At 40.2% G+C, this 27,032-nt stretch overlaps 1 protein-coding gene across 2 annotated transcripts in view; it reads left to right on the forward strand.

Annotated features, from left to right (window-relative positions):
• AFF4 (ALF transcription elongation factor 4) overlaps positions 1 to 27,032 on the forward strand; it is a 64,190-nt gene that overhangs the window by 26,316 nt on the left and 10,842 nt on the right. For both annotated transcript variants that reach the window (XM_054978746.1, XM_054978747.1), the window contains 16 exons: positions 1,157 to 1,957; positions 3,004 to 3,048; positions 3,431 to 3,517; positions 5,713 to 5,749; positions 8,162 to 8,210; positions 9,150 to 9,170; positions 11,880 to 11,934; positions 12,331 to 12,368; positions 15,583 to 15,745; positions 16,511 to 17,425; positions 19,810 to 19,898; positions 21,106 to 21,340; positions 24,203 to 24,300; positions 25,186 to 25,249; positions 25,361 to 25,512; positions 25,813 to 25,884. In XM_054978746.1, coding sequence (XP_054834721.1) covers positions 1,157 to 1,957; positions 3,004 to 3,048; positions 3,431 to 3,517; positions 5,713 to 5,749; positions 8,162 to 8,210; positions 9,150 to 9,170; positions 11,880 to 11,934; positions 12,331 to 12,368; positions 15,583 to 15,745; positions 16,511 to 17,425; positions 19,810 to 19,898; positions 21,106 to 21,340; positions 24,203 to 24,300; positions 25,186 to 25,249; positions 25,361 to 25,512; positions 25,813 to 25,884 — 2,921 coding nt within the window. The remainder of the gene's footprint in view (positions 1 to 1,156; positions 1,958 to 3,003; positions 3,049 to 3,430; positions 3,518 to 5,712; positions 5,750 to 8,161; positions 8,211 to 9,149; positions 9,171 to 11,879; positions 11,935 to 12,330; positions 12,369 to 15,582; positions 15,746 to 16,510; positions 17,426 to 19,809; positions 19,899 to 21,105; positions 21,341 to 24,202; positions 24,301 to 25,185; positions 25,250 to 25,360; positions 25,513 to 25,812; positions 25,885 to 27,032) is intronic.

A 27,032-nucleotide genomic window follows, 5' to 3' on the forward strand; every position in this document is an offset into this window, starting at 1 on the left:
CACTTGACCTTTCTATTCAATAAAGAGAGAGATGCCAATTTGATGTTTTTTTAAAATAGAAAATTGGTCTTTACATATCTATTACTGAAATGATGAATATGATAACCAGTTTTTTGATTCCTTAATATAAAATGCTGTTATGTAGATATACCCACTGCTTGTAACTTTTAAAATTCTGACATTAGAGAAGATTATACTTTATCTAGTTTTGAGCATGTTAAGAGAATGTAGTCCTTAAGAGTATTATAATGTACAATTTAATAAAAAAGCAACCCGTTATTGCTAGAATAAAACACTGTCTTACCTTTTTCATCATAAGCATGATACAGAATATTCTGTATTATAGTAATATGTCAAAAATAATTAATCATGTACACTCAAGAAATCCATGCTTTCATTATTACAGAAGATCCACACATTGAAGTATTATTAATGTTAGTTTCAGCTGGACACTGACACAGTCCATGTAGCTAAAATTTATACTGTTAGAAGACAACCTTTCTTACATACCCATGGTAATGCTGATTGTCACTTTGGGTTCAGGAAGGAATTTTCCTCCAGGCCAAATTAGGCAGGTAATCTGAGGTTTTATGCTCTTGGTATAGAGCACTGGAGGATCAGCTGTGAATTTCCTGCATTGTTCAGGGGGTTGGACTAGATGACCCTTGAAGTTTATTCCAGCTCTATGTTTCTAAGCCATAGTAGTTTAACATTAAAGGGAAAATGGATCCGTTTCTTTTTCATAAAATATGATGCATAGAAAAGGCAGATAAAATCTGTTGTGACAGGTCTTTTATAAGAGACCCAGAAGATTTGTTGACAACCCAGCAATTAATTTATAACTCATTTTTAGTCTTTGGCACAAGTTAATCAGTGAAACTGTACAGCTTTCTTTTCTTGTAATCATTTGAATGGTGAAATCAGTTTGAATGAAACCACTGATTAGCCTTTATAGATCTCAGTTGTGGCAGGATGCAGAGGTTGCTGAGTCAATTTAGGTAAAGAACAACCAGTTGGTTAGAAAAAACATTATCATGTAAATAATTAGTATTCAGAAGTTCGTCTGTCTTAAAAGTTGAAATTGTATAATGACTTGCAGGTATGTTGTAATGTATTTTAATGTACCTTTGCATCATGTTTCTTACTACTTGTGCAGACCAGCAAAGAAGACAAATTGTCTAGCCGTATCCAAAGCATGCTTGGAAACTATGATGAAATGAAGGATCTTATAGGTGACCGGTCTCCCCAGAAGCTTGTTGTAATTCCCAAACCAACCATACCATCAGCACCAGATGAAAAATCAACCCAAAATTTCTTTGGTGAACAGAGACATAGTACTGGTTCTCATCAGAGCAGTAAATGGACGCCTGTAGGTCCAGCACCTAGCACTTCTTCCCAGTCACAGAAGCGGTCTTCAGGTTTACAGAGTGGACATGGTGGCCAGCGCAATAGTGGCAATAGCACTAGCAGTAGTGGACAGAGACATGATCGTGATTCATATGGCAGTAGTGGGAGCAGCAGTAGCCGAAAAAAAACCCAGCATGGATCAGAACACTCAAAGTCTCGTTCTTCCAGCCCTGGAAAACCGTCTACTGTTTCTTCTGTGAACCCTAGCCATTCCAGATCTCATGGAAATGATCACCACAGCAAGGAACATCAGCGTTCAAAATCTCCACGAGACCCAGATGCCAATTGGGACTCACCTTCCCGTGTACCTTCGTTTTCTAGTGGTCAGCATTCTAGCCAGTCTTTTCCGCCTTCACTCATGTCTAAGTCTAACACAATGTTGCAGAAGCCCACAGCCTATGTAAGGCCCATGGATGGTCAGGAGTCCATGGAACCAAAGCTTTCTTCTGAACACTACAGTAGCCAGACTCACAGCAACAATATGAATGAACTGAAACCTAGTAGCAAAGCACATCTAACGAAGCTGAAAATTCCCTCTCAGCCACTTGATGTAAGTTGTATTTTTAAAATAGTTACAGACCGTACTCAGTATATTGTGAAACTTAACTTTTATAGGGTGGATGGGTTCTGCTGAAATCTCCTTTCATAGTAAGGAAGCATCTATTTTATGGAATAAACACTTCAGTGTTTTTTTAACCTTTTCCCCTGTGTCCTGTTTTTGGAATTATGATCTCGAAGTCTGCTGTGATTAGTATAATTTTAACACCACATCTTATCTAAGTGCTGAGCAGGTCTCACAAGCCCTCACTTGCACAAAAATTACATATGCCTCCTCAGGGGTTTTTTTCTGGGAAAAGAGGTGGCGGAACTCTCAAGAGGGAAATGAGGAAGAAATACACAGGATTCTTTGAAATATTACTATTTTCCACACACTATTGCCCAATATTTTCAAGAGGTGCCGGAACTCCGTTCCACCGTGTTCCCACTGAAAAAAAGCCCTGCGCCTCCTAGACACAAATAATATGCTAATTAAAAAGAAAAACTCTGTACAGCTTCCTGCACTGAGTGAAAGTTTAGGTTGACTGATTGCACAGAAGGCAAATGAATGTGTTTTGTTCCAATGTCAAGCCTGAAACATGGTATTCACATTGGCAAGTTGAATGAAATAACTATGTAGATCTACACTTTCTTTTGGCCCTTGGCTTAGAAAGCAAAAACAGAATGGCTGTGAAACCAGCGGCCATGAAAGCAAGCAACAAGCCAAGCCAAAGCCTTTTCTCTGGGGGACTATTGCTAGAAGAGTGGATCTGAAAAGTTCCTGTGCGGTAGTTCTCAATGGCTGTTTGGATCCTAACTTAAGTTTCTCTGTGTTTCTAAGAAAGCAATCCAAATAGGTCTACTTAGAATACTACTCAGGTCAATTTAGTGGGACTTACTCCCAGGAAAGTGTTCTTAAGATTCCACGATAAGTGTGCTCCTTGTGTCTTAATGCTGTGCCTTTTTAGCACTAGCTTTAGATGGAAAATCCTGAATTTGAACCTCAAACCAGTGTGGCAGTGCAAATAAACGAGTTAATTCTGAACCTTGATTTTATAGGCATCAGCATCTGGTGACATGAGCAGTGTGGATGAAATTCTAAAAGTAAGTTGTATTTCTTTTCTGTCTTCTGGTAACTCCTTAGTAAATACGCAAAGTGGTGGTGGTATAGTTTATTTGAAATAATTTAATTGCACTGTCAAATTATTAACATTTCATAGATATTTAAGAATATCATTTCAGAGTTTTACATATATTAACAATTTGATGGCTTTTAGTTCTTTAGTTTTCCTTTGAATTATATTTAAGGGGTTTATAGTTTCCCCTGCATAGAACTCAGTATGTTGATAATTAATTTTAATCAACTAACAGTGATGTTGAGTGAGGTCATAGACAGCTTTCTTAACGAGTATATTAAAATATGAAGTCTGCCTGTTCTATTTGCTTTAATATATATATAACGATTTTGGGCTTTGTGTGTTTATAGGAGATGACCCATATTTGGCCACCTCCACTGACAGCTATTCACACGCCTTGCAAAACTGAACCTTCAAAATTTCCATTCCCAACAAAGGTCAGTAGATAGCACATATAATATCATGATAGCTGTAGCTGAACGTTTAATGATTCTACAATTTGAAAAACATGCTATTGTATACCACAGCTTTCGTACTATAATTTATTACAGCATTGTACTATTTTTGTTTGTGTTGGCATTAGCTTTTGTTGTGCTTTTAAATGCTCTTCTGGCTTTCTTTTTTCTTAGTCCTGTTTACCTCCATAATGAATTCTTATCCTGCTCCTTGATCGCTAGTCAGTCTAGAAAAAAATTGCTGTTAGAAAAATGTGGAATCATTTATTGCATTCAGAGCATTAGGTCATAAATTGTACCAATTTTCTTCCTGTTAGGAAGTGCCAGCTATGCTGTTTCTGTGCTTAGTACTTTGTATTCTCTTAAACATCTTAAAATCTTGTGCAGCCAGTCCAGCAATGAATGATCAAGAGTTGCTTTATAAGATTTATAAGCAGTTATTTAGAGTGAGCAGGTGGCTGAATTGATTCTTATATTTTCCCTGCGGTATATTCTGCCTTCAGCTTAGCACAGGGGTAGCTTACTGGATTTTCTTTGTAGACCTGCAATATACAGACGTTTAAAATTGCTGGTGGTGTAGCATATCTGTAATGTGCACACACTTTTAAAAACAGTTTTGGTTAGGGCAATTTTGGTTTCATTTTCTTTCAGTTAAATTCTCATATCATACTGGATGCTTCTTTCATTTAATAGTGATCATGTTGGGTGGAAAAGCAGTAATGTTGACGGTTCAACCATTTTGTTTTTTTCAGAAAGTTCTGATGACTTATTGAGAGGGTACAGGATATTAATTTTGATAGGAACATCCAAATTAGTATCACAGGTTACATCTGAATGATGATTTCTGCTTTGAAAAGGAAGGGTTTTTTTTGCCAATTTCCTCTCTTCTTGCTGACACCTCCAGACGTGCCCCATGCTGTTTCTGGGTGGCTTCTGCCCTACAGGAGCAGCATTTTAGGGAGCTCAGTGGACTGCAGTAGGAGAAAGGAGGCAGGGAAGTTTCATACTGCTAATGGCAGTGCCTTCTGTTCACGGAAACAATCGTCCAGATCAAACTCAATGTTCTAACTTACCTCCGAGAGAATAAGCAGTAGCTTTTCTTGGTCCTTTTAATATATTTATATATTTTATATTATATTTTATGAATATATTATATATGTTGTCTATTTGTCCCATTTCTTGCTCCTGACCCCCAACTCAATTGTTTGAGTGTTAATAAAGCTACATAAAGTGCGAGTGACAGTGAGTTTCACAAAGTAATCATACATGGTCTGCAGTGGCTCAGTTTTATTAACTTATTGTTTTATTGTTCGTTTTAACCCCATCATGATAAGTGTGCGGAAAAGTTCTGTGTTCATAGTTCCATATTATTATGCATGTGACTAATGTTGGCTCAAACTTTTGGCTAGTTCAGGCATGTCAGTGGTTGCTAACCTGTGGCAAGTAAGAATCGCCTCCAGGCTGAGAAGCATTTATAGTTTGGGTGGATATTGTGTGCACTCATATACCACATCAAGGTTCATGTCCTACAAATGGCAAATGCACGAAAAGGCAGTGCAGGCTTTTGTGGGCTAGTAGCTTTCTGGACATAATTGCAAAGCTACTCTGCTTGGTTCATATTGTTTACAATAAATGGAATTCCCTACATACTACTGTGTGTTGGACTGTTTATGGTTTTCATTCTGTCACAGTAAATTTTTGCTCTCAACACTATCTCTTTTTTCAGTTTTTGACAATGTCCATTTTTCATGAGGTAACTAACATATGCAACCATATTTAATCATATATGAATGTGTGTTGAATTCTTTAGGAAACCCAGTTCTGTATGCCTCTTGATGTGAAGTGATTGGCATTGATGTATTTCTGATATGTGTACAGCTTCCTAGTTACATGGTTCATGAGGTAGCTAATAATATAACAGTTTTAAAATTATTTGGAAGAAGGAAAGTGAAATGTGACCAAGACCATAAAAAATAAAGTTTGCAGGATCCTCTTGATTTTGGAACAGGTTTAGATAGGCTTGGTTAAAATAGTAGAAGGCAGTCACTGCAGTCCTTGCACATTTCCAGCTATGAGTTTCAATAAAAGAAATAATCAGAGGCAAACATGACTAAAATTTTACGTCTCTCAGTACTTTCTTACCTTTAAAAGATAAGTAACTTTTGGTGTTCTTCCAGGAAACTCAGCAGTCTAATTTTGGCACTGGAGAACAAAGTAAGGATTAAAATTCTTTACTTATATTATTTTAATAATCTTTTACTGTTCTAAGATTTAGATTCAAAATGTATTATATGGGTCTTTAATCCATCTTGAATAAATGTTCACTAGTGATATTCTTTCAGTATGCTGCTGGGATCGTTGGCCAGTTAAAAACCCCAATCTGTGTGTCTTGTTTTGGGGGCGGGGGGAGGACTTTTAATGAAAACTGCTAAGGAATGGCTTATTTGAGGGTAATTCTTAAACTGCCTATTGGTTGCTTTCTTTATATTTTTGTTGCTTCTAGAAATTTATATTAGGTCTTTAGAGCACATTGAAAATAAAGTTATATCTGTAAGTAAGACATATAAACAACAAAACAGCTTCAGTAGTTATATCCTATTTATCTTTCCCTTTTGGGGACATCATTCAAGGCAGGAGCTGCCTTGATCAGAAACTTCTGCATGTCTGTGCCAACTCTCATTCTTATCTGTCCTCAAAATACTTCCAGTCTTTATGTAAAGGCTGTTCTTGGTTCTTTAGAACTGCATTATTCTCCCAAAAGAATAATAAACACCAGAAGCACACTCACTGTGCATAAAACTGACTACACCATTTAATTTATAGCATCAGATTATGCCTTCTTTAACTCAGATAATTAATCTGATTAAGTAGTAAAAGCAGAAGAGGCTGTTTTTAGACTGGAGCAGTTCAGATGATGTGAAGCCAACTGCCATGCCTTGGTTTGGCAATAAGAAATGTCCCTGCAGGCTAGCACACTCGCTCCACTGTACAGCTTAAGTTCTTAACCATAGTTTGCGATGATGCCCCCTATTATAGTTTGCATCCAAACCAGTGATAGAAATTGTAATAGGGTTTCAGTCCCTGGTTTGGAGGCAGATGTAATTACTCTAAGCCTAATGTGCCCAGTTTTGGTGTTTAGCAAACCATAGTTATCTCATACCAAAGAAATGAAGAGCACATGAGTCTGAGGAACAGAATGAGAACATGAGGCCATAGTGATTGACCTTTAGTTTGATGACATATGAACTGAACCATTGTCAGATAGCTTATTCGGAATGCATAATGAAGGAAGTTAAAGAAGCAAACTAAACCCTTTGGAGAATATTGGTGGTGTTATATGTTTACAATGCATTTATTTGCAAAATCACATAAACATGATTCTCACAGCCAAGAGCACAGGTTGTTGGAAAATATAAAAAAGAATATATGACTTTGCTGATTTTTATTTGCTCAGTCGCAGGTTGTTCCAGTGAGTGTGTGAGTGCGTGCGAGAGAGAGAGAGAGAGAGAGAGAGAGAGAGAGAGAGAGAGAGAGAGAGAGAGAGAGAAGTTTTGCTAGAAAGCTGTATTTGGGGGAAAAAGTCACTGGACAAAAAACTTTAATACTTACAGTTCTCAGTAAGAGCCATACCATAACAAATATGAGGTGCTCTTTTTGTGCATCCACTTAAGGCATAGTGTCTAGTGTGCTGCTAACAACAGGTCCCTCCCCCCAGCTCCACTGTGTTGGCATGGTCTGACTCTGATGCCCACATCTACATAGAGCCTTTTGAGAATAGTAATCCAGTTGCTGATAGCAAATAAATAGTCACGGTGCCTAGTGAATTCCTAGCATTTTCCAGTTTCTTCATAACTTGTCAGACTCACAGTGCTTAATCCTACCCAGTGCATCTTTTTATCAGCACAAAAAGTGTTGATATAGTCCAGCTGAGTTATAAGTGGAATTCAAAATAAGTCTTGGTGAATCTACTACTGATTTTTTAAAAAAAATTCTAAAGCACCTGATGTAAAATCATTAATGTTATACTCTGGGCAGATTGCAAGGATGAGACATGTTTGTAGGGCCGCATGTTATTTTTGTCTTGGAGAACAACTGTCTCCTTGGTTAGCTACTGAGCTGAGGTGATAATGAAGCTGCTATGAAGTTAATAATACTACTGGATAAATGCAGTAAATAAGATAAGAAGTGTGTTATCTAAAACAGCGCCTAGCTTCTCTTAAGTGTAGAATTCATCTGTGCTTTTAAAATAAACAAGACATCACCATTACATCAATTTGCAAGCTATGAATTATGTAGGTTATTTTGGTCTTTCACCATTAGCTCTTCTATTCATGTTAAAGAAACCTGATTATCCATATCCTAGTTATTAAAGAAAAAAAAACCTGTAGTAGTAAGTCTAGTGCATGCTTAACTGATGAGCCAACAATGCTGAATTATACTTCTTGAGGTGTTGGAAAAGGCTACTGCATCAAGGCTCAGGTGCATTGACAGGACTGTGCTAGAGAACACCTGTTTGCACTGTGTCTGACAATGTAATCTCTATCCAAGCCACTATTTTCTCTAGATCATTTTTATTAGTCCATATTCTGTATAATTAGGCTTCAACTGTCATTTTTTTACCTTCAGAAAGATACAATCCTTCTTCAAAAACATCTAATAGCCATCAGTCTAAATCGTAAGTGTCCCTTATAAAGGAATTTCAGTTTCTTTTGCAGAGTTTACAAAAATAATGTGAAAATGTTTATGATGAGGGAAATGGTCATCCTTACATCACATCCCTTAGTTTTTCATCCCCTCCCCTCATTGCATGCTTATGGTGAAAGTGGGGAGCTGTAATTCACATTAATAACTGAGCCTGGAATCAAGGACTGTTATTGCTGCGTTAATTAATGTGCAAGTCTGAGATGGTAAATTGAACAGTCTTTTAAGCTGATGTTCAAACACAACTGCTATTCTGGGTTTTCCATTACCTATTGATTGATGGCTTTTTTCCTCTGTTTGGGGCCTACTATTTTCATTGGAGGTTTCTATACCATCCCTGATATGTGACACACTCCAGCTGGGCTGTTAAAGGTCTCAGAGTGTCCAGAGCCCAGTTAGATGAACATTTCTCTGATGGTGTATTGTCGAAGGCTTTCACGGCCAGAGAACGATGGTTGTTGTGGGTTTTCCGGGCTGTATTGCCGTGGTCTTGGCACTGTAGTTCCTGACGTTTCGCCAGCAGCTGTGGCTGGCATCTTCAGAGGTGTAGCACCAAAAGACAGAGATCTCTCAGTGTCACAGTGTCACGCTGAGAGATCTCTGTCTTTTGGTGCTACACCTCTGAAGATGCCAGCCACAGCTGCTGGCGAAACGTCAGGAACTACAGTGCCAAGACCACGGCAATACAGCCCGGAAAACCCACAACAACCATCGTTTCTCTGATGCTTTCATCCTTTAATATAGTACTAGAGGATATTGAGGTTGAGGTGAAGACATGTTTAAATTTTAAATTCCTTTTGTGGGAAAGATTGGCTGAGTGTATTAGATAGTCATACTCAAAGCCTGACCTAGCTCAAAAACTACTTGTTGGGTTGAAAAATTTTAACTCTATTTCTGTTTTTCCCTCTTACAGATGTGAATCAAACCAGACAGAGTAAGATGCTATGTTTGTTACAGTGATGTCACATGTGGCTTCGAAATGCTTTACATTCTGTTTGGATGTATTTGTTAAATTAAAGGATTTATCTGTTGTTGGGCAGCAACATAGTAAAGCATGAAAGAATTTGAGTATCAATATCCTTTAAGTTCTGTTTTAACATATTTCAGTACAGCTTCTTAAACAAATAATGAACCTAATAATTTGCTGTCATTAATTAGTGTCTGTTGCTTGGTTCAGAGATGCTTGGGGATACATGGCTTGTGCGTATGTACCTCCCTCTCATGGGATAATAATAGTTGACAAATCATGATTTGTTTTTGCCTTATAAACCAGGATTCCAAACTGTGGTAGCCCCCTATACACAACCTCTCAGCACATACAATCTAGTCATAGAGAACAAGCATGCAGGTCGCATTCTAGCGTCCAAGGGGAGTGTGGTAATTTGACGTTGTTCTGTTGGTTTTAATTATGATCTATAAGATGTTGCTGTTAATTATGATTTATAATATGCCTTGATCCAAGAGGGAAAGTGGATGTAAATATCAAATACTTAAATACATCCACAGATTGGGGCCACATTGACAGAAAGTAGATTTTCCCGCAAACTTGGGGGGAATCCCCCAGGTTTACAGAAAAATCTGAAAAATGGAGAGATGTGTGTTAAATCCTCCTAAACAAAGGAATGTTGCCTGCATGTGTGCAGACATTTCTTTTGGAGCAGTAAGGGGGATCTGCTGTGGCAGGCAGGCAGGCAGTGGCAGCAGGATGGGCTGGTTAGTGAGTAGCCATTGTTGAGAGGGGTGGGAGAAGAAGCTGCAGCCGCCGCCACCACGTTAACTGAGCATTTGGGAGAGGAGCTGATGTTGACCCCGCCACCATTGCTGGGCGTGGTGTGGCTTTTGTGCTATTCAGGCAATGAAGCTGCTGGTGGGTGAGGAGTTGCTGCCAGCTGTACTACAGCTCCTGGCCTATTCAGGCATCAACGCTGTGGGCAGGCAAGGAGTTGGTAGTGGTGGTGCTGCTGCTGCTGCTGCTGCGGCAGCAAAACTGCAAGTAGGGGAATGGTTGCATGAGAGAGGGTAAGAGAGACAGAGAAGCAGTGGTGGGGAGAGGGAAGGAAGCAAAGACTGGGAGAATGGGATTTCCCCCTCCCTGCAAGTTCTTTGTGGGTCCTCACTTGTAAATTCTAATAATTAACACAGCCAAACCTGAGGATACTTAAATGTGGAGACTGGACAGTGAACAGACAAGATGGATCTTTCAACAAACCTGGAAAACACCTCAGATTTGCAGAAAAATCTGAAATCAGGAAAAAAATACACTGAGAGATTAGAAAAAATCAAAATGATTAAAGGACCACCAGTAGCTCTAAGAAATGGATGCCCTCAGTGGCCATTTCTAGACAATCACAACTGTTTTGCCAGCATTCCAGTTTTGGTTTTTGTCAGTAAAAGGCAAAGTGCGGGGCAGGTCTCTTTCCAGGGCTGTTCTAGCCTTTGAGGGAGGATTTGACAGCAGCCGTTGGGCAACTTGCTACCCAATTGACTTTCATGACTTACCTTGACTGCTTGCTACTGTTCAGCAGCAGTCACCACACAAAAGCCAGTGTTGTGTAGTGATTAGAGTTTCTCACTAAGACCTGGGAGACCCAGATTTGAATCCCCACTGTGCTGTAGAAACTCAATAGGTGACTTTGAGCCTGACCTACCTCACAGGGATGGTGTGAGGATAAAATAGAGGCATGGAGAATGATGTAAGATGCCCTGGGTTCCTATTGTGTGGAAAGGCAGGTTGTAAATGAAGTAAATAAATAAGAAAAATAGCGGAAGTAGGGGGCAGTTAAAACATAGTTTGGTTGGTGGTTTGGTGTGAAGGAGAGAAGGAAGCAGAGAAAGGTGAGCATAAGGGAGTTACTAGGAGGAGGGAAAGAGGAAATAGTGTGGAGAAGAAAGTGAAGCATCCCTCGCAAATCTTTGCAGGTCCCTCTCCCTCAATACAAATGGGCCCAACTCAAGTGGCACCGTGTAACTGAGCCATAGTTTTTCTGGGGAGGGATTTTCATGGGGAGGGGAAAGAAGGGAAACTGAAGATGGGGGCAGGTAAAGGTGGATTGGCTGGTGGGTGGAAAGGAGAGAAGGAAGCAGGGAAAGGGGAGAGGCACTTGTGGTAGCTATATTATCATGGTGCAGGTGGGATCTCTAGCCTTGGTAATGTGAATTGAATTCTGCTTAATGCTCCCACCACGTCTAGTTAATACCATGCTGCTGCTTTATCCACTTCCAAGGTGAAAACGTGCTGGTGCAGTTGCACCATCCAGAGTGTCTACACTAATAAAATCATTGCTATGGCTTCCTGCACCAGTGCATCAGTGGCTCATGGTGTTAAATGATACAATTGTGCTTGCATCTACTTCTGTGTATATTTTGCCTTGAAGATCAAAACTAACGTTGCACTAAATGTCTTGCGGTGCAATCCTAAGCATAGCTACTCTTTTATATCCATGGGGCTTAGACAGATGTAATGTCCTGGTTTCTCTTGTAATGATGTAAACTTCAGAACTTACCATGTGCTTTCCTAAACGTCATATGAACAAACAGAGGAAAATTTCTGATATTGCCATACAGTGAATTGATTTCTTAGTATGTTATATTAGTAAATAGTAGCAAATTTTAAAAATATTTTCTACTTTTTCTTCTTACCTAGTGTGCTGATAAATGACTTAACAGTCACCAGTAGTGAAGACAGTGATGGTGAGCAGGTATGTGCTGAAAGTATTTTGGGGAGCATAGTAAAAATAGGTAGGGTTATTTTAAGGGCATAAGAGACAAAATCATATTGTTTGTGAAGTTTTGTAAATTGACAAACAAGGCTTGTCAAAAGAAATGTGAAGGGGTAGTATTGTCACTAAGCTGTGAATTGATCTCCTATTGATGACTATTTATTCTCGCTTTTAAACATTACCAAATTAAGTAATGTATCTTCACTTGCATAGATAAGGTGCATTCTTATTAATGACACTTTATGTGGGTTATAATAATTGCATCTATTCATTTACTCTTAGACAGCATTTTATAGATACTGGCGCAAGGTAGCTGAGATGCTGATTCTGTAGTTCCGCCATCTTTTTATGCACAATATAATGCTTTAATTACAGGATTCTGATAAGACGGTGCCAAGAGGTACACCTGGAAGGTAGGCATCCATTACTGATATAGCATTATTGACTTTTTTTATTTATTTATATTTATATATTGGATTTATATCCCACCCTTCCCACAAGCGGACTCAGGGGTGGGTCACAACATCATATTGACAGCAATTACAGCAATATATAAATACCATAAAATACTATAAAAAACCATATAAAGCAGTAAAATACAATAAAATAGACCTCCAAGATGTGACAGAGTGGTAAGTTCAATACATATCATCATGAGTAGGCATAACAGTTCTCAGTTAGGCTTTGAAAGCAGAGCAGACTAAGCAAGGGACCAGCAGGGTAGTTCGTCAGCTCCTCAACCATTCTCATAGGCCTGGCGGAACAGCTCTGCTTTACAGGTCCAGCAGGGCCTGGATCTCAACTGGGAGAGCATTCCACCAGGCCGGAGCCAGAGCAGAGAAGGCTGTGGCCCTGGTCAAGGCCATGCAATCATCCTTGGGGCCAGGGACCACCAGCAAATGTCTGTCTGCAGAGCATAATGCCCTCCAGGGAACATGCAGGGAGAGACAGTCCTGTAGATATGCAGGTCCCAGTCCACTGAGGGCCTTGAAGGTTAACACCAACACCTTGAATTTGACTCGGAATTCAACTGGAAGCTAGTGCAGCTGGCGCAATACAGGTCGAATATATGTCCGAAACGGGGTTTCCCGTAAGGATATGCGCTACTGCATTCTGGATCAGTTGCAGTTTTCAAGTCAGCTTCAAGGGTAGCCCTGCATAAAGTGAGCTATAGTAGTCTGGAGGTGACCATTGCATGGATCACTGTAGCTAGGTTATGGGCAGCGAGGTAGGGAGCAAGCTGCGTGACCTGCCGGAGATAGAAAAACACAGATCTAGCAACTGACAAGACCTGGGCCTCCATTGATAAGGAGGCACCCAAAGTCACACCCAGACTCCTCATCATCAGCAGAGGTGTCAAAGGTGCTCTGCTAAGACTGGGAACCGGATTCCCATACCCAACAAACCCTTGATTCAGATACAGGACATCCATCTTCATAGGATTCAGCTTCAGTCGACCCTGCTTCATCCACACAGTCGCAGCATTCAAAGCCCTGGCCAGAATTTCCAGGATGGCATCCAGCCATCAACAGATACAACTGGGTGTCATCAGCATGCTGATGACAACCCAGTCCAAAGCTTCAGGCCGGCTGGGCAAAGGGGCACATATTGATGTTAAATAACATTGAAGAGACAATCACCCCTGGAGGAACACCGCATACTAGCAGGTATCTAGCTCCCCAATATCAGCTCCCCAAGTGCCACCCTCTGTCCCCAACTGTGGAGAAAAGAGACCAGCCTCTGCATCAGCAAGGCAATGGGTCAAAAGGTCATAATTGACCATATCAACCATCATTGACCATATTGAACACTGCTGTCAGATCCAGTAGCACCAGCAGCACCAACCTGCCTTGATCCAGATGCCTGTGAAGGTCATCTGTGAGGGCAACCAGCCAGGGCAGAAGCCAGACTGAAATGGATCCAGGACATATTAGTCATCTAGAAATACCTACAGCTGCTCCGCCATCGCATGCCTAATCACCTTACCCAGGAACGGGATTCATTACCAGGTTGTAACTGGATGGATCAATGGGGTCTAAAGATGGTTTTTTTTTTTCAGAAGAGGCATCACACTGCCTCTTTCAGTGCTCCTGGAAACTTGCCTGAGCTTAAGGAAAAATTAATAATCTCAGTCAATGGGACCTGAAGTTTGACACAGCTGGACTTAACCCACCACGAGGGACAAGGATACAGGGGACAAGTGGTAGGCCTCACAGCAGCTAGGGTTCTGTAAACTTCATCCTGGGAGAAGTGACTGAAGTGATCTAAAACCGAACCAGGAGATGGCAAGGGGTCTCCAGTTCACACACTGTATCAACTGTGTCCAGCAAGTCCTGGCAGAGGGACAAGATTTTACCTGCAAAAAAGCTCCCACAAGCCTCACAGCTGAGTCCCAAATTAACAATTTGTCGTTTTCCCTGTGACAGGGAGATTAAAGACCTAATTATCCTAAATAATTGTACCAAGTAGGAACTTGCAGATGCAATGGAAGGGACATAAAACTTTTTAGTCATTTTCACTGCCATCTCATAGGCTTTCATAAATGTCATATAATTATAAATAAAAAAAATTCTGGAAAAAAATAAATGTCCTATAAGATGTTCTTGCCCCTTCTTCACAAGCATGCCATCATACTCGCTCTAGCCAACTCCATTCCTGTTTTATCCATTGTAGCTCCTCAGTATACAAAGGGGCTAGTCTGGTACAGGGGTGGAGAGGGTGACAGGGAACGACTTCATCAGTGGCCTCAGAGAGGCAGGCATGCCAGTCCTCTACCAGCGTATCCAACAAGTCACCAGGGGGCATCTAATTCTGCAGAGCATTCCATAATCCAGTCGGATCTATAAGTCTCCATGGACAAGCATAAATAGGCTCATTGCCTATGCGGGGAAGGGGGCGGGGCTAGACAAAGTTGTCTGACCATGGCACCACTTCATGCATTAAGGTCCGCATGAATCCCCATCACAAAGATCAGATCTAGCATGTAGCCTGCCTGATGCATGGGAGCTGCTACAAATTGGGAGAGTCCCAGTGCTGCCATAGAAGACACTAGGTCCGCAGCCTATGAGGAGGTGGCGTCATCAGCATAAACACTGAAATCTCCCAAACTAAAAGCTGCCTAGTGCACCAGCCAGCCATCACCGCCAGTAGGCTCAACAGGGTAGCTGCTGGTGCACTAGGCGGCTGGTACACCAGACTGTCTATATCTATCTCATGGTCATATCTTGAGTTGAGAGTAGGGTGTATAAGGTTCCCTCTTCTAAGTTTATCCTTTCAAGACCTCTGTGAGGTAGCTTAGGGTAAGAGAGAGAAACTGGCCAGGTTACCCAGTGAGACTCATGGATGAGCAGGAATTTAAGCTTTGGTCTCATTAGTGAAACTCAGGCATTTTAGTTATAGCACATTTACTATGGTATTGAACTGCCTGTGAAGTCATCTCTGGGATTTTAGTGTTTTGTTTAAAAGTAGTAGTAATTAGGATTTCAAGTATAGTTGAATTGTCATGTCATGTGTCTTCAACTCGTTGGGGGAATCATTAAGAATTTTTCTTACTAGATATAATTTACTTGTCAAAGTTATGGGTTTTTTTTAAGGCAATGTAATTTTGTGTTCTGTTACTGCTCGCAGTAATTCTGAACCATCTCAGCATACAAGTGAAGGAGCAGATAATTCCAGGGATGACTCGAGCAGCCATAGCGGATCTGAGAGCAGTTCTGGTTCGGACTCTGAAAGCGAAAGCAGCTCTAGTGACAGCGAGGCCAATGAGCCATCCCAAAGTGCAACTCCAGAGGTAGGATTTTTTTTTTGCTTTCAAATGATAAATGAGGTATTTTGAGTGGGTAGCAATGTTGTCTGCAGTAAAATAGCAGAATTGGCACCTTAGAGAGACCAACAAGGTTTTCAGGGTATGAACTTTCAAGAGTCAGAGTTACCTTCTTTAAATACATAAAGGAAGTTGTTCTGATTCTTGAAAGCTCATACCATGAAAACTTTGTGGGTCTCTAAGGTGCCACTGGACTAAAATCCTGCTGAGGTATGCTTACGATATTAGTAATTTTCAAGACATTAAAATTATAGCGGCAACTCAAGAGTGGGTGTTATTTATGAATTTCCTGTCTTTCACTCAAAATTCAGTCTTCTGTCATGCATCTCATACTCTTTCCAAGGGACTCAACCTTCACGAGCAGCTTATCAGGGATTATGTGGAGGTGTGGGAAGGAGGGCTTCAGGAAAACCCATTCTACAGACAGAGCTTCTGCCCATGCCTTTTAAGACTGCCAGGCAAATTGCTACTAATTTGTTTGCTGAAGGGGAGAAGCAGTTGCTCCCGAATCTGTAAAATGTGGCAAATGACGACTTCTGCGGCTCCCTGCCCAGGAAAACACAGCACAAGGTTATGGCTGGCATGAGAGGGAGTGTGTGGCCGCCTCAACACTGCTGTATCTACCACTACCTGAGTTGGCAAGGCTATAGTAAAAAATAGTGATTTGTTGTTCTGGTGCAGTTTAATAGTCATGCAGGTAATCTTGTCTTTCAAATGTCCCCCTTTCTTTAGCCTGAACCACCTCCAGCTAATAGGTGGCAGCTTGACAACTGGCTGAACAAAGTGAATCCACATAAAGTATCACCGGCTTCTTCTGTGGACAGTAACATCCCATCAACACAAAGCTACAAAAAAGAGGGCAGAGATCAGAGTTCAGGGAGTGGATATGCAGATCAAGGTGGATCTAAAGATTCAATTTCTTCTACTCCTGGGAGAGATTCCAAAGCTACCCAGAAAGGATCAGAGAGCAATCGTGGCAGACAGAAATCACCTGCTCAGAGTGAAAGTATCCAAAGGAGGACTGTAGGTAAAAAACAGCCCAAAAAAGCAGACAAGCCATCTGTGGAAGAGCCCCCCAGAGGAGGGCTGAAAATAGAAAGTGAAACCCCTTTGGACATGGCAACAAATATACCTTCTAACAGACACAAGGCGGCCACTAAAGGCTCCAGAAAGCCCAATATAAAGAAGGAACCCAAATCTTCTCCGCGGCCTACAACAGAGAAGAAGAAATGCAAGGTTGCAGGCAAATCCTCCCAGAAATCAAAGGAATTCATAGAAACTAGTACCTCATCTTCTGATTCTGATGAAAATGAGAGCCTGCCTCCTTCATCACAAACTCCCAAATACTCTGAGAGCAATAGGACTCCTGTTAAGCCCTCCATGGAGGAGGATGACAACTTTTTAAGACAAAGAATGTTCTCTCCTATGGAAGAGAAGGAACTCCTTTCCCCACTTAGTGATCCTGATGAAAGATATCCTCTTATTGTGAAGATTGACTTGAACCTCTTAACCAGAATACCAGGGAAGCCTTACAAAGACACAGACCCATCAAAAGTTGAGAGGAAGAATGTGTCTGAGAAGCATCCAAGGGAGCCTCAGAAAACATCCTCTGACAAAATTTCCACCAAGGGCAAGAGGAAGCATAAGGTATGACAGATCAGTTTTCACTATGATATTCTAGTCTTCTACTCTTAATGAAAGTGATCTTATACCTGGTAGCCTCTCTGGGCAACAGAAAGCTGATCAGCTTTGCTGAGGGTCAGGAGTGGATTGGGGAGTCTTAATTTTGGCAAGGCACACCTGTAGTTGTTTTGAGAAAATGTAACTTCAATTCCATGATTGTGAGAATAAAATTAAAACAAAGTAGTGTGTCATGAAGTGATGGTAAGTTCATATTACCATAGTACTGCCAAGGGAAGCAGTTACATTCTTAATGATAAATTTTGCCACTGATAGTGTAGTCTAATCAAAATGTATGCTGGTGTTTGCTTGATCATATGTCTTAACTTGATGGATATCTGCTAGGTGGTAGTTATGCTAATGAAGTCTAATGGACTTAGAAAATCTTAAAAGATGACAAGCAAAATTCCTCTCGAAACATTCTGAGAGGATTTAATTTTTAGGACATCTATGTTGGCGGGAAGATAGGCTTCTGTGATTGTATTAGACCGTTACATAGTAGACTTCTGCAACTTTATCACATCAAGAGGCCCTGATAATAGGGATTAAAATGTTTGTTTTGTTTAAAGTAGTTACTCATCTAATTGCAAAGGGAGCCTGACAATACAATCTTGTGCAGAATTGCTCTAGTGTAAGCCTATTGTTATATCCTAAGATATATTTATAAATTATGGTGTGTAATGACCTGTATATTAATCCTTATATCAAATTGAGACATATTTAGTGATTTTTTTTTCATTTGAAAAGATAGTGTTAAGAAACAAAAAGCTTTATTATGATAGTGACAGTGTTGGTACTATACAGTTACCTGTGTAGCTGTTTGCATATATTTCAATTTTGCCTCATGGTAGTTGATTACAGCTAAGATAGCTTATTCCTTGAAGACCCTGAGAGGTGCTTTCTCTTCCAGTATTGTTTACAAGTACATGTGATCCTTAGAATTAAAAGCAGGACAGAATTTTAGCTCTGTTAACATAGTGCTGCCAAGTGTCAAAACTCTGATTCAGTACTTGTATATGAATCCTTATGTTGAACTTTTAGTGATTTTTCCCTTGAAAGGACACCGTTAAGAAATTTGGTAACTATGATCATCAATATAGGAAATACTAGGACCACCTACTCTCATATTGTTCAGCCCATCAGATAAGATCTGCCTCACAAGCTCTATTCTCTAGGCCTTCAGAAGTGAGGCGGATAGCAACTCAAGGCCAGGCTTTTTCAGAAGTGGCCCCTCTTACTTACGGAATGGCCTTCCGCTTGAGGCTTACCTGGTGCCTGTGTTTCTTTATGTGTCAGGTCAAAAAGGTTCTGTTCATGCAGGCTTTTAATTAAGGGGTTAATCTTTTAACGCTATTTTAGTATGGAAACTGTTATTTCAAACTGTCAGTGATTTGTTTTTATGGTGCATGTTGTTATGCTGGGCTGGGTTTTTAATTGCTGGATTTTAATTAATACCTTTTAATATTTTGTTTTTATTTTATTTTGTAAGCTGACTCAGGCAGGTTCCTAGAGAAGTGGCATAAACATTTTCTAAATAAATAAATATGTAGCATTTCTGTAGCCTTGTAGGGTATTCCAAGTGCTCCATGTATGTTAGCAGTCCTTCCTTACAGCAAGCCCTCAGCCATATTATTATCCCCAGGAATATGAGGCCAAGCTTACCAGGTGCCCTAAAACTTCTCCTTGCTAAATTGAGACTTCTAGTCTTTATACTGCCAGTCCTGTTTTCTGATCTGATTTTATAGTATGTTTGTACCTCATTAATGAATGCAGAATAATGTTGCATTTCCCTGTTTTTATGATTGAGAAATTTAATACATGCTATGAAGAAAAGTATAAAAAACAGATGTTATTGATGTATTTTAAAAGCTTTCCAGTACAATGCAGTGCAGAGTTATTCCAGTAAATTTATTTCAGCGAGTGTAGACTGGAATCACTCTGCATAGGATTGCTCTGCTTTTTTATTTTTTTAGCTTAGCAAACCGGAATAAATTTTCTTTTGCATTAGTGGGCATAGCTAATGGAGACTTTTGCGTTGGCAATGGCAGACCCATTTCTGTTTTGACAACCTGTAGGGGGAATAAATTAACCTTAAACACATTGGCATTCATGAACTATTTAAGTTATACCTCAGTACTTTTTGTCTTGCTTAAGAAAGACATCTACATATTAGTGTCAATAAATTCTACTGACAGTAACTACTTTGTAACATTTTGGTGGAGTTTATTACTTGTTGCCTGATTTTTATGTTGTAAATGGCTTCTTAAATCGTTGTAGTAGTCTATAAAACATCAATGAAATTATTTATTGTGAGAGGATCATAGATACATCTTGTGATTATTTTATTTTAGAATGCAGAAGAAAATCGAACCATTGAAAGCAAGAAAACGAAACTGGATGAAAAACCTTCATCTGTTCACAAGACTTCAAGTAATAGAGAGTGAGTGCCAACAGAATATTGATATGACAATTTAAAAGTACCAAATTTAGGGCTACTGTTTAAAGGGATATATTAATAACAACAACAACAACAACAACTGCACCTCTATACCGCTTTTCCAGACAGATTAGTGCCTCACCCAGAGCGGTGAACAAGTTAATGTTGTTATTATCCCCACAATACAGCTGTGGAGCTGGGGTTGAGAGGAGTGGCTTACCAAAGACCACCTGCTGAGCTCATGGCAATAGTGAGATTCAAACCAGTAAAGTGTTGATTTGCAGCCGAACCACTTAACCACTGTGCTACAGCACACCTCCCCAATCAGTTTTCCTTTTAAACCCTAAACAATTTAAATAGCAGTTTTGGAAATCTATGGGGAATCATTTATAAGAACAGTTCTCCAAAATAGAAAGCAGAGGTGCACCTCTGAACATGGCCTATATCTTTTGGTTCATTGATGATGTCGTTCAGCTAACGCAAGTTTGTCTGTTTTTCTCACTTATTTCCTTACTTAAAACATACACATTTTTATGCGCTTGCCCTTATTAGTGAAGGATCAGGGGCTTCATAATAAAGTTAGCATTGTCTAGAAATGTTTCAGAGTTAAGGGGTGTATGCACTCAGACATAACGTGTGTGCATGTGTGCTCATGCATGCATGTGCACACATGTACATATATGTATACATATATACATATATATGCGCACATAAGCTTGTTATATACAGAAATAAGAAAAGAGATGTAACAATGTATGGAGTATAATTGTTTGGACATGAAACTGAGGCATGCCATACTTTTTACTATATCTTGATTGAAGCTTGAGAGGGATGCTTGGGGTAAAGCTGAATCTTGCCTCTGAGCCATGAATAGCCTCTTTCTGCCATCAGGGAAAACATTCTGCTGGCAATAAATAATCCAAAGGCATCTGAAAGATGCTTCAGTGAGCAAAGTGTTTACTAAATGCAAGTAGATGGAATCTACATTTTGGCCCCTTTGCATTACCAGTGTGTAACAGGTTCTTTTAGAGCCATCTCCCTTTTGTTCAATCTGTGTGCCTTTTTGGTTAACTTTGCAACAGCTATTTGAGCTGAAAACCATTGTCTGCTTTTCAAATTGAAATTTCATAGTATGGTAAAACAAATTGTTGGTGAAGAAAGAAATGGGGGGGGGGGAATCTCTTATATAAGACTTGTGACTTTTTTGCAGATCATCAAAGCAGAGCTCTGTTAAAGAAAAGGATCATCTCCCATCTCCTTGCACCACCCCAGCCATCCAAAAAGATTCCAAGCAAGAGCACGTCTCTCGAAAAAGAACCATCAGTCAGTCTTCTTCCTTGAAATCAAGCAGTAATAATAATAAGGAAAGCAGCAGTAGTAAAAGTAGCTCATCAAAACAAAAGAAGACTGAAGGGAAGGCTTCTAGTAATCCCAAGGAAGCAAAAGTAAGAACTTTGTGTCTGTTCTTCTCAAGTCCTTTATGGGAAATGATCTGATTTCGCCCCTGTAATTTAGCTGAGTCAGGCGGGGGGGGGGGGGGAGGAGTATATCTGCTCCTAAGGTACTTGTTGGCAGAACCTCTGTGAATATGAGCATGCCTTTCAAGTAGGTAGAGTTGAGGTTTGGGCACTAGTAGCTTTCTAACGGACAACTGTTGCTCTAGATAGCAAATAGTGTGGCAGCATTTTGTTGACAGAAAAATAAAAGTGGTACCAGAATTTGTAATTAAAAGCACTTGTGCATGAGACAAAGCTGCAAAGCATTGTAAGAACTCGGGCAGTGGAAAATCTTAGGAAGTAATCAAGTAGCTAAATATTTAAGCAGGGAATGCAATCATAGCATCTCAAAATTTTCCTCAGAGTTGCAGCCGGTCAGAGGCATAGAGTGTTGGAATACCTGCTGAGTCACCCAGGTGTTGGTGGGGGCTGTGTGCTATAGAGGTGTGCAGACCACATCCAATGATTGATCCAAGTTTCAGGGAAACAAAAAAAAAATTCAGTATCCCTGAAATCTGGGTAAGATTCTCTAATCCAGTTGGATTTATCTGGCCTTTATTCTCTATGGGGAAAACTATCCGGGTGGCTGCGGGAAGGGTATTTTTTGAAGCAAACTCCACCAAATTTCCAGGGAACCTACTCCTTCCTGTCCACTAAAGACCCTCTGCGCAAGTTTCACAAAGATTGAACCCCGGAGTCCAGTTCTATGGGCCCCTGAACAGAGCGCCTCCAGCCACTCTCTGTTGTTTCCTGTGGTGGAAAAATTTGCAAGCTGGCTCTCAGGCAGAAGTAGCAAGGCAGTCACTGGCCAGTCTCAAATGCAATCTGAACCCAGAGAAAACCCAACAGAACCAAACTGAAGGGAATAGAATGCCTAGAACAAAAGTGAATCAGGAGAAACAACGTTAAACCACAGAATCATGTCAAAACAGAGAATTCTACCAAAACCAAACTGAAGCAAGTGACACTGTTGCAAGCCCAACAGAACCACTGTCATTCATAGAAGTCAGCAAGATCCCAGGGACAATGTGTGAACACCACAGAACAGAACCAGCTACCCACACCATCAACTACTGCAGCAGAACCAGGCAATGGCAAGCAAGCACAGTTGTAGTGACTTAATATAATGGATCTCTCTCCCAAAGAACGCCTCAGAAAGTGAGAGGGAGGGGTAATTTTGGGAAACTCAAGTTCTCTCTCTCTTGTTCTTGCACTTTGTTCTGCAGTTTACATTGCCACTCTCACAGGCTCAGAGAGCCTTGAGATGGAGCTGCAGGTTGCAGCAGCCTTCATTATTGGCTATCCTGTTCCCTCCCACCTGTGCAATGAAGAAAGTTAACATTACATACAAGAACAACACAACAGAATTCTCTAGGTTTATTTTGGATGTTTCTGCAGGTTTGCCTCTGCTTGTTTGTGGCACATACATGATGTGTCAAGTTTTGTACTTTGCCTAACATCTTTCTCTGAATTTTTCTGTTCCAGTGGCAAGAGAGCACCATTTCAGTCTCTCTATTCTCTGACTGAAAATGGAGTCTGGTCTGAGGCATAGCTGCTTTTAATCTCTTTTGCAGAATTTGAAAAAGGCTCTCTCCTGTCAGAGAATCCTGATTGGCCAGACAACCAAGCTCTCTCTCCCCATTGGCCACTCCCTTCCCTCCCTCCCTCCCGCCTCACTTCCCCCTCCCCTGCTGGGAAAAGGCCAAGAAAAAAAAGTAACTTAAAGAAGCAGCTAATATTTCCCAGATTTAACTAAATTAATTCAGTTAATCCAGCCCATCTTGATCGGGCCTCCTGGATCTTATCCAGGATTCTCTAATTTGATTTGGCATAGCCGGATCTTGCTAGACCGACATAAATCCTGCAATATAGCCAGATCATAACCCTTAGTGTGCTGTACTGCAAAAGTTGATGGGCCACTTATGGCCCTTGGGAAGTATGCTGTGCCCCGCCTGCATTAAATTAGTTGGATGTGTTTCAGTACTGAAACCTTATACACTAGTGAAAAGTGAAGTGGAACACAGCTTACTTCCACAACTCCTAAAATTCTTTTGTTTGCAGTACCTTTAGACATACCTCAGTACTTGGTGGGGGAGACTCCTAAAGTTAAATAACAGGCATTATATTGCCTTAAAATGGGAACAGAGAACATATGCATAACTTGAAGACAGAAGTTCTATTCATTTTTACATTTGAACCAGGGGAGCAGTTTGCACATTGCACCTCTGTGTTACTATGGAGCATTTTTCACCCAGTCTTTCAAGCAGAGAAAGCATCAAATATGGGAAGGTTGAAAGGAGGACGAAGGAGCAGCAGTGACTAGGGAGACCTGCACAGAAGTCAGCCATACAAAAATTTTGGTCTGCAGTTTGTAGATTTTATAGCTTTAGCCATCCTGGGACTTGGAAAAAATGACTGCATTGTTTAAAAAAAACAACCCTGAGTTGGTATACTGTATTATTACACAGTGGCAACATTCATTTTGAGCTCAGGCATCTGGCTATAACTTGATCTTGCTTGCATGGTTCTGCTGTGCTGCAGCATAGGCTGGAACAGGACCAGTGATGGCGATCTGATAAAGCTGTGTAGTTACAAATAAGGAAAGATGCCCAAAAAGTTACAAATGAATGATTTTTGCTGCGAGCAAATCATATTAACGGTTAAACAGCTTGCGTTATAGTGTGGATTGGTTGGGCATACATGTGAATTACATTTAATCAACTTACAGCCGGCAAGTGAAGCATGAGCAGTGAGCATTTGTTTTACAAAAGCAGTGTGTTAACTAACAGTGGTATGTCTTTTTCTTTCAAGGAGAAGGTTTTAAATAACTCTTCAAACTGCTCTTCTGCCTCCACTGCGACTACAGATAGCTCAAAATCCCGGAGGGCAAAACTAGTGTTTGATGACAGGTGAGAACAAGAATAAAAGTTAGGCAGTTCACCTATATGTTTGAAAGAGCATATGATTAATATTTATAATCATATCTGTGTGGAGTCTTTCTACCCTTCTACCTGAGCGTTCTTCTGCCAGAGGGAGCTACGCAGCTGCCAGGGAAAAAGTAGCATGGGCATTGTGTTTGATCCATTTTTATAGATTGATTGTTTTGTGGCGATCTTCTGAGAATCTAGTAGTCTTTTCTGGGCCAGGCTGGCCTTTCCAAAATTACCCAATTTCTTCTATTAGAGGAGGGACATTGGCCATAAACTGCTAACACAGAAGCATGGAGGCTGGTGTCACATGCTGCTGTTTTGAAGACAACAGTGCATGCTCTTCATTTTTGAGAGCATTGTAATTTACTCCAAGCACATTCACTGATAAAATTGCAGATAGCAAAGCGAGTGTATTTGGAGCCTTGTTCTGTTTCCCTAATACATACAAGTATGAAGGCATGGAGGACCCTAGTGTTAGGGTCCCAAGACCATCAAAAGAGCAGTTTTCATCCCTATTCTCCACTATTCTGTGAGTGAAGTGAGCCAAGACATCAACTGCCCATGAGGGTATCGCTCAGCTGGGTGCCCTGACCTATGTAAGGACAGGAGGGGGATTGCGGCAGGGTTTGTCTGAATGCTGTCTAAGAGCTGCCAGATTTCTTAGTGTCAGGACAGCATTGCACAAGCCAGGGGTTTTAGCAAGAGTTTCCCCCGCTCTGTTTAGCAACAAGTTAAATAATATCTCACCTGGATTTCACTTGGTTTCATACAAGTTTGTTTCATCTCCGTCATATGTGAGAACTGCTATCTCTTTGTAAGAACTGCTGATTTTATCAGTCTCATGGGTTTCATTTTGTGTTTCAGGACTTATTCAGCAGATCATTACTTACAAGAAGCAAAGAAGTTAAAACATAATGCTGATGCATTGGTAAGGGCAGAAACAAAAAATTAAGCCATAGTCTTTAATATTAGTATAATTCCTTTAAGGTATTTCCCTGATCCTGTTATAATCTTCCCTTTTTATTCTTGATATTCAAAGATTGGTGTTCTTCAGTCTGACAGGTTTGAGAAAGCTGTGTACTACCTTGATGCTGTAGTGTCATTCATTGAATGTGGGAATGCATTGGAGAAGAATGCTCAGGAATCAAAGTCCCCATTCCCTATGTATTCTGAAACTGTGGAGTTGATCAAGTAAGTGATAAAGAAAAAGTCAGAACATAGTCTAAGAATTCATGTTGTCTTTTTTAGATGTTTGTGTTTTTTATGTGTGAACTTAAAATCGTTATCCTCCTTGCTATTTAATGAGGTTTTTTCAAGATTAGATTTCCTCAGTAGTCTTGAAAAACAACATTATGTGTCCTTGTGTACTTCATACTTTGAAATTAATCATAAGACTTTTGGAGCGATGAATACAACACATACCTAAAATAATTTTTGATAAAAGTACCTAACAAAAAGAGGACGTTTTGGTATATTGTTTTCTGGTTGCAGGTACACTATGAAACTGAAGAATTACTCAGCACCAGATGCTACTGCCGCTGACAAAAGGCTAGCAGTGCTGTGGTATGTATGTGTTGCATTTAATTAGGAAGCATGCCTATATTGTTGTGAGTCCTATAAATAAGAACCAAGACTCTTGACATTTCACATACACGTTTAAAATGTTTTTAATGGCTTTTTTGAATAATATAGTTTTTAACTGTAAGCCATCTCTAGCAGGACTCTGAAGAGATAGCATTGAAATACACTAAATAGTATGAAATAAATAAATATGAAATATCCTTATATGAAGTCACACTATTGGTCTGTCTACCGTAGTGCTATCTAGTCCATCTTGTAGCAGCACTTCCAAGTTTCAGACAGAGGTTAGCACTGCTTCTTGAGATCCCTTAACTTGAATCTTCTGCATGGCAAGTGCATGCTTTTTTGCTGTATATCAATATAGCTAATTCTCAACATGACCAAATCTGTGGATACTTAAATCCAGAATTTGGTTTTGCGTACGCTATGTGGAGAATGGTAGTGTATAAATGAAGGAAATAAAAAATAAAACAGAAGGCAAATAAAAGGAGAGAAGGAAGCAGAGAAAGGTGAGGATATGCGAGTTGCTAGGAGGAGGAAAAGGGGAAATAGTGTGAGGAAGAAAATACAGGAGAAAGTGAAGCAACAACCCACCCACCCACCCCCAGTCCTTGCAGGTTTCCCTCAGTATAAATGGGCCCTGCTTAGATTGCATTGCACAACTGGGCCATAGTTTTCCTGGAGAGAGGGTGCTGGGAGAGGGAAGGAAGGGAAGCTGAAGACAGGGTGGGGAGCAGGTAAAGGAAAGTTGGCTGGTAGGTGGAAAGAAAAGGAAGCGGGAAAAGGGGACAGGAAAGGGAAGCAGGAAAAGAGGAGAGGGAAGGGAAAGAGGAAACGGTGGGGGAGAGGGAAATGCCTACCACAAGTCCTTGTGGGTCCCCTGCTTGTAACACCTAATATTTAAAATGAATAACTTTCCCCCCATATAGACACATGACTAAAGCTAATTCTTCAAAGTCACTATTAGAAATGTGAAACTCTGGTGGTTATCATTCTCTGAAAACAAAATGAAGATATTAAATGGTCTTTATTTTTGATAACTGATTTTAACAAGAAGTTAAATCAGAAATGTTCTAGTGTCAGTTTAAGACTGGAGGAGTAGTTCATATTTTGAGAATACACAGATGTTA

This window comes from Eublepharis macularius, chromosome 4 (genome assembly GCF_028583425.1).
Source record: "Eublepharis macularius isolate TG4126 chromosome 4, MPM_Emac_v1.0, whole genome shotgun sequence".
Taxonomy (NCBI): Eukaryota; Metazoa; Chordata; class Lepidosauria; order Squamata; family Eublepharidae; genus Eublepharis; species Eublepharis macularius.